General features: G+C 45.1%; 1 protein-coding gene across 2 annotated transcripts in view; it reads right to left on the reverse strand.

The window, feature by feature from the left end:
* The window catches only part of IGF1R (insulin like growth factor 1 receptor), a 173,280-nt gene extending 165,700 nt beyond the window's left edge, over positions 1-7,580 (reverse strand). Inside the window, exon 1 of one of the 2 annotated variants that reach the window (XM_032123429.1) lies at positions 7,199-7,580. In XM_032123429.1, the coding sequence (XP_031979320.1) occupies positions 7,199-7,292 (94 nt within the window). In that variant the 5' untranslated portion in view covers positions 7,293-7,580. The remainder of the gene's footprint in view (positions 1-7,198) is intronic. The other variant, XM_032123428.1, reaches the window with a different exon arrangement.
* Positions 7,581-7,978: the final 398 nt, after the last annotated feature.

Raw genomic sequence — 7,978 nt, forward strand, 5'->3', positions numbered from 1 at the left:
ATTTTAAACCTGTCAGATATACTTGTAACGTAGCATCATGAATAATTTAAAAAGTAATCTGTATAAACCAAGTTTATAAACTTAACAGCAGGTACAGTACCTTTCATTCAAGCAGACTGCTCTCTGATAAAGTACAAGGGATCTTTGACTACTTCAGCATGTATTCATTTCATGCATTCTGAACTTCAAAAATTTTTTCTTTCCTGCCTCCAATCAAACCCTCTGCTATTTGAACAGTATTGTGTAAGGAGCTCACTTAAATGAGCAGTGTAATAATTTGCAAACTGTTCGTATTAAAGGAAAAAAACTACAAAGCTGCTGGAAACAGTCAGTAAGAATGACCCATCACCAATTCAACAGCAGGGGAAAACCACTTGTGTAAAGTTTGCCTCTGTCATTAAAAACTCTTAATATTTCCTGCATCTGCCTGATGTTGTCACATTCTGGCACTGCTCCCAGCACAGGCAGAAGGGATGTTCGACAAAGAACTCCAAAAAGAGCCCACCTGTTAAGAGAAAGTGTTTTGATCAGTTGATGCTCACACTTCCAAGTAAACAGAGCTATCTTTACAGCATGTAATGGCACCAATAAGGGGTTAGAGATAAAATTCCCTGACCGGTCACAGAGCTATTGCAGCAACATGTGCCTCGCTGGCAACACAGGCAAACAAACTCATTCAGTCAGGGGACCTGCCCCAAACATACACCTTCACAAACCAAGTATTCACAAAAGCAGGACACGCACACCGAATTTATGAATTATGACAGTAAAGCACATTTGCCTATTTCCTGCTTTAAAAGATTTATTTGCATCATGTACAACAATATAAGTCTTAAAACCTAACCTGGTCAGCACTTCAGTGACAACAGGAATTATTGCTCTAAGTTATTATTAAAATGACTTTGTGCTGCTGCAAAAGTGTACATTTGATGTTCTACTCAATTATTTACTAGTGGATTTGGTCCTCTAAAGGACTAATCTTAGTACTTTATTGGGGTGTGAGATCACTTCTCTCAGATAGGTCAAAGGTAACAATCTCATTGAAAAAATTATCTGTGAATATACTGAAATATACAGATGTTTGTTTCTGCTCATACCATCAAGTTTACCAAGAAAGAAACAGACTAACCAGAAATGTACAGGTCTGGATATTCAAAAATAAATGAATAAATAAAGTTCTGTTACATTAAAGCTTAGGAGTCATATGCAAACCAATCTGTAAATATAGAAACAACAATTTTGCTTTTCAGCACATTTTAAACAATCTTGTGCCACAACAGCAACTTCTTGAGGATATCAACACTGAAGAAGTTAATTGGTGTCCTACAAGATATCCTAAGGGAACGGCTCATGTTTTGCATTTGCAAAGGTTAGAAAGCAAAACTTTCAGCGATAAGGGCAAGTTAAATCTTCACAACACACCCGGGCTTGCCAGAATGCATCTCCTTAATTAATTAATAAAGCAAACTATTATCAAACTTAGTGATCAAAACTAACAAGTCCTGTCTAAAGGAACCAGAGCCTATCTTTGAGTTTGAGGACTTGGTACAGCTCTGTTTCAGAGCACAGAAACATATGAATGAACACTGTGTGTTGCTGATCGTTTGCCGGTCCTCAAAGTTTCTCTCAGACAGTTCTGGACACAAAAAAAGACAAATATAGTACTCCAGAAATCAGTCCAGATTGTACCTGTCATGACTTGGCTAAGAGGGAAAAAAAGCAGCCCAAAAAAACCACACACAAGACAGGCTGGCTAACAACCACCAATGTGTCTTCATCAACTGCTGTTTGTTGAGTTCTGCTTTTGTACAATAAAAAAAAATGTGAAACTATTCTTTTTAAAGTGGCTTTCATAAATCATAAAAACTAATCCAACTAACCTACACAAAGAAGCTGTCTATACAATTTACAGTGATAGAAAAATTATACATGTCAAATAGATCAAAATACTAAAACAGTATTTCTACCTTTCAAACACATCACTGCATTCCCAAAGTCTTTCTGCACACAAACTCTTAAAAGCAGCACGTTCCATTAGCACCAAAGCCCAGAAACCTCAAAAGCTCAGCTCTTTCAGGAAGATCCGAATTCAACTGCAACTACAAATCTGCAATAACTTTAATTATGAGACTCCCGAGACAATTACTTAAACTGCAGCTTTTTAAAAAATTTAGCATCCACAATAGTTTTCAATAATAAACTGCAGTTTACCCATTCCTATGTACACATTCACACATAAATAAAAAACAGCTGCTACTTGATAACATCCAAAAGCATTTCCAAATGTGAAAGCTCTACACTAAAATCCAAGTAAGAATGCATTTAATTTCATAAACCAAAGTTTCAGGAATTTTTCAGCAAGTTGCCATCAGCTTTTCAAGTACAATAATTCTCATGAAGTTTATTAATTTAACTACAGATAATTCAGATAAACACACTAACTTCTTAAAAATAATTTAATTCAGCACATTTTGTAAGTTATGAACTTTAGAGCCATTACAGATGATGAGCTAGATAACTTGTTTGCTGTGTGGGATCACAAAGTTAACATCCACTGTGAGAAAAACAGGTTTCCTGCATATATTATTGCCTTTCTCTCTCTCTCTCTCTCTCAAAGTTCAGGACCATAAACAAACTTCTCTACAATGAAGTTTGCAGTAGCTCACAATTCACACAGATGGAATATACACACAACATAATTAATCATTTAACAAAACTGCCTCTTCTGCTCTCACTGAGATAATCGTTCCAGTGATCACTGGTAAAATCTTCTTCAGAGTAAAAAGAAAACAAAAATTACTGGGGAAGAGAAAAAGCATTGGTTAAACATGAACTGAAATTGTCCTTTAAAGCTAATAGTGGATCTTAATGGATTTTAATTTTACATGTTAGATGCTTAAAAAAATTTCTCCTCCAAGATTTCCTTAGTAAATGCCAGTTTAGCAGAAAATTAAACAGGATTTGAAACAACTTTTCCCATGGTAACACATACTGATAGAAATGAATTATTTACCAATGAAGATAGATTCAAAACTCATCACATGGATGATCTTTAACACTAGATTTTGTGTGTATCTTTCAAGATGAAAACAATTTCAGCATCACTGACGTGTGCTTTAACTATACCCTAGAATTAGTTTGGAGGAGCAACACGTCAGGGAAAAGCTGACACAAAAATTAACACAGCAGTTGATCAAATCTGAGCAATTTCCCCATTAAACCAAATAAATCATGTCTTCTGTTGTGCTGAAGTCAAACTAATTGATCTGTCTTCTTGCTCTCTGCAGCCCCTTCCTTCCCTCACTTCTCAGAACATAAGAACTTCACACACACACAAAAACCCCAGTGTTTCCCTCTCAAATGTTGGTTCAACACTGAAACTTCGAACACACCTTTTTTTTCCACACCCATCCATCCCTCTGCTTCCTCACATTCTCAACACATTTTGCCTGATATTAGCTAAGTCACTTCCATTTCCTAACCCTCTCAGTTTCTGACTCACACAAGCCTTTGCTCCAGTTCTGCTTTGCAAACCAGAAGTCCAACCCCACACAATCAAAAAAAAGTCCAAGTAGGACTCACTCTCCTTCCCCCCGAACTCCAGGCACCATCACTCCCTGCACACTTCCCTCCTCTCCCCTTTCTGCTGAACCCGCCTGACGCCAATTCCTTACTGGCTCTGGCATTTTCTATTCACAACCTCAATTACAGCAGGAATTATCCAACTCCCAGTTACCAACATTCCCTAACCACTGGGCGTACCGGAAAATGCTGATGCAAAAGCGAGGTGTGTGTAACGCCGACACTCAGCAGGTCATGAGGGCTTTTACTAAGCAACCTGTGAGAGATTAAGCATCAGCATGAGCTACTGTTCATTATCAGAAACACAACATCCAGCCTGGACAGACAAACAAAAGCTCGGTGCTAACATGAGCAAACCCATCAAGATATCCATCAATCTGAAGTATTATCACACCTAAAACTATTATTTTTCTTCTAACTGTTTAACCCATTCCCTCCTAGACATTCCCTCTGTAAATACATAAAAGGCTGAAAATCAAAACCCCATCGTGCTCAAGGGAGAAAAGGAAGAAAACACCATGTTTACTCCTCATGTTAAACCCACCCCCAGCATCAAACAGCCTCCAACAGTTGTAGCTTTACACATCAAACGCACGGGTACACCACCACAAACTCTTTTTTAATGGAAGGTCTTCTCATTTCCATTTTTGTGCTGTTCTAACACAATCTCAGGGAATTCTCAGCATTTTTTAATGACTTTTTCTAAATCAGAAGCTCTCCACTGAAGCTACCTGCATTTTAAAGAAGTTTCTGTCACATAACCACAAACACATTTTATATAATTTAGCATTAAAGGGATGGGTCTCTCCCCTCCAGTTGTAACTCCTTTGTATTCCTATTTAGGAATGCCTTGCTTGTTTGACCGAAAATGGAAGTGCCTTTTAGCTATGACACAGTATATATGAAAAACAAATAAAAATTAAGATTAATCTTCCTTCCACTATTGTGGGGAGAGAGAAGAATATGAAGAGATGTAAAACATCTGCTCTGGAGATCATTTTTCCCCCTAACAGCAAAATTCTTTCAGCAATAACTCGTGAAAACAAAGGCTATTAAACTGCAAACTACAAAGACAATCGATTAGAGGCAGTATTCCGCTAAGACAAGTTTTTCAGCATATCTTCCCATATTTAAATGCCTGGATCTTCTTCAGAAGATATTTCATTTGGGATGCTCATTTTAGGTAAGTGGTAACCACAAACACTTGAGAGGACTAGAACCTAAAATCCTAACATACTCTTCCTGCACTACTTCATTGCCAGAGCTGGGTGAGCATTTTTATTTCAAGGTACTTTGTACCAGGTAAGACAAGGAAAACAATTCTAAATGTGTATCCTAGCAGTTTGAGAACACACCAGATCTCCTCCTCCTCCTCCTGTTCTGTTTCTCCATGCTACTGGATCCTTTGTAAGCCCTTCCCTGAAGAAGGGCACGGAGGTTTTGTTTTTAAACTTAAAGATTAATCGTCCCTCTTGAAAACAGCTCTAGCCAGAAAGTTCAACTCATGGAAGTAAGACTGCAGCCCTCCAGCCCTAGCTGGCCCAAAAGCCTAAACTGGGCCTTAATTTGCAAGGAGTTAACAGGCATTTACTGCCTAACAAAATATAATTACTACTCAACATGCATTACAGGCTCTATCTATGTGCTTGCTTCTTGCTCACTTATCTTTTTTTGTGTACTTAGCCTCAACGCCAGTGCATCCAAAGAACTTCCTTTTCTTTTCAATCTGAAACCACTACTTCTAGAAAAGCCTTCCTGCCTCCTAAATTCTTTTCCTTTACATTTAAAATGGAGAAATTTGATCTCCTCGTTCCTTCCCTCCAACAACGCGTATCTTTCTGAAAGCGAGAGGCACACAACAACAGCTCCAGGAGTGTGCTGAAAAACACACGGCGGAAGAAATTAAAGCATCAGGATGCAGTACAGGAACATCCCTGTTTCTGCAGACGCTGAAGGAGAGGGAGCACTGTTTAAAATGGTTGGGCTCCAAGGCACATTTACCATCTCCCGGTCTACAGAGATACTCGAGGAAACAAGGGAAGGCTAATTTCATGCAAGAGATCCTCAATCCAGCGTGAGCCCGACATACCAGGAGAAAACCGATCAGCCCCGGGATTAATCCGGCGATGATTGCAGTGTAATCAATGGCAGCGCAGCCCTCCCTGCCCCCTCGATTCCCCCTGCGCCCGAGAGGGGCGGGCACTGCAACACAATCACAGGTTGGAAACGCACAAAAACAAAGTCGGGGCTCTGGCAGTTCCCGAGCGAGGCGGGCGGCCGTGGGGATGGGCTGAAGGTCCGCGGCAGGACGGGCCCGGGCCCCGCACCACCATCTCCGTTCTCCCGGTGCTCCCGGGGAAGCGGCTCGCTCGCTGCTCAAACCTCGGCGCTAGGTGCAACACGGCCGCTTAGAAAAATGCATCACCTTTAAGATCGCTGCCCGTTCGGCCATCAAATCTTTCTATTTAGCACAAATGTAAAGTGTCAATGTGCGATTTTTTTTTTTTTTTTTTTTTAAGTGAACGGCAGCCCATGACCTTTAGATTACGGGATGCCGCCGTAATTCCGCACCCCGCGCACAGCGAGTGAAACCCCTCCTCGGCGGTAAAGCGGCAATAAAAGGCAAGGCGCTCATTTCCAGGAATTCCTCACTCACTATAGCAGGTTATTGCATACAGCCTCTAAATATTGACAGAGATCAAGCTCCTTCCATGCGAGGAAAGCGAGCGGAGTCCTTCCCAGTCTGCGAGTGTTTACTACGCAGCTCGCAGCCCTGGCTGCGGCGTCTGAGCGCTGCCCCGCGCTCGGGGGGGACACAAAGGAGGGGCACGGCCCCCTCCGCCGAGCTCGGGGCTGCGGCGGTGCCGATCCGTGTGTACAACCAGGCAGCCGCCCCCGGGGAAGGAAGGCGGGCATGGCAGGGAGGGAGACGCGCAGCCCCGGGTTGTTAAACGTGCTCGAGAAGCAGACGCGTAACAGGAGGAAAACACGCAGAGCCCCGCGGGCAGGGGCGACACCCGCTCGGCGCCGCGGCGGGAAACGGCGCGAGCCCCGGGAGCCCCTCTCACATCCCCGGGCAGGGAGCCCCTCACACGGACCCCGGGTACGCACAGGGACCCCTCATACCACACCCCCAAGGACAGGGAGCCCCTCGCACACACCCCAGACACGCAGGGAAGCCCCTCACACGCACACACGGCGAGGGAGCCCCTCGCACAGGGAACCCCTCACACACAGAGGGAACCCCCTCACACACGCGGGGAACACCCCCGGCAGCCCCCGCACACACACAGGGAGCCCCTCACACACACACCTCCAAAGACAGGGAGCCTCTCTAGCATCCAAACACACGCAGGGAGCCCCCCGCACCACCAACCCACTCACACACGTTCATACAGGGACCCCTCGACACACACACACAACACCCACATAAACACACACACGTACGATCACGGAGGGACTCACACACACACACAGGGAACCCCCCCCCCCCCCCACACACAAACACAGGGACCCCCTCACGCCCCCCCAAACACAGCCGCCGCCCTCGCCCCCTCCCCGGCAGCCCCTCACTCGGGGGCTCCCTCACCGCCCCCCCGGCAAGCACTGTACTCACTTTCCCCATTTGTTGGCCACAGACAAAGTGCGGCGAAGACGAGCAGGAACCCCCAGACGACGGCGAGGGACCCTCCTCCAGCGCCAGACTTCATTCCTCTTTCTTTAATTGGACAAAAACCCCCTTTCCGAAAACAAAACAAAACAAAAAAAAGTCCAAAATTGTTCGCTTTCTTTCCTCTCCCCGTCCTCTAAAAATAACGAGAGGCGGAGGAGAAGCGGGGCAGGGTAAATAAATCCACGTTGCCTCAAGAAATGAAGGGAAAAAAAAACAAAACACGAGACCCTTCGGAGCGGCAAACCGGAGGGTTGTTGAGGTCCCTGGGTGTTGATCTTCCGGAGCAACCACACCAAAAATACACAGATATTCACGATGTATTAACGGCAACAACAACAAGGCATGGAAGCCCCGGGGCGACGCTGTCTCCGGGGCGGCGGGGCGGGCTCGGGGCGGCGGGCGGGGGGCGCCGCCGTCTCCCCTCAGCGCTGGCTGCGGTGGTACATCGTGCACAGGAGCCGCAAACACGAGGCACATCGGGGCTGGCAGTCGGCATCTTCAACCTCCATTTTCAAACACCGCACACACGCACACACACAGAGACACAAAAACTGGGAGGGCCGCGGAGGGAGGGGAAGGGGGGGGGGGCGCGACCCAGACAATCCTATTACAAAACAACAACAGCTCCGCCGTCCCCCCGCGCGGGGACGGGGCTGCCCCGGCGGGATCCCCGCGGCTCCGCTCCCCGCTCCACCGGGGAGGGTGGAGGGGACACCCCACGCA

This window comes from Corvus moneduloides, chromosome 13 (assembly GCF_009650955.1).
Source record: "Corvus moneduloides isolate bCorMon1 chromosome 13, bCorMon1.pri, whole genome shotgun sequence".
Lineage (NCBI taxonomy): Eukaryota > Metazoa > Chordata > Aves > Passeriformes > Corvidae > Corvus > Corvus moneduloides.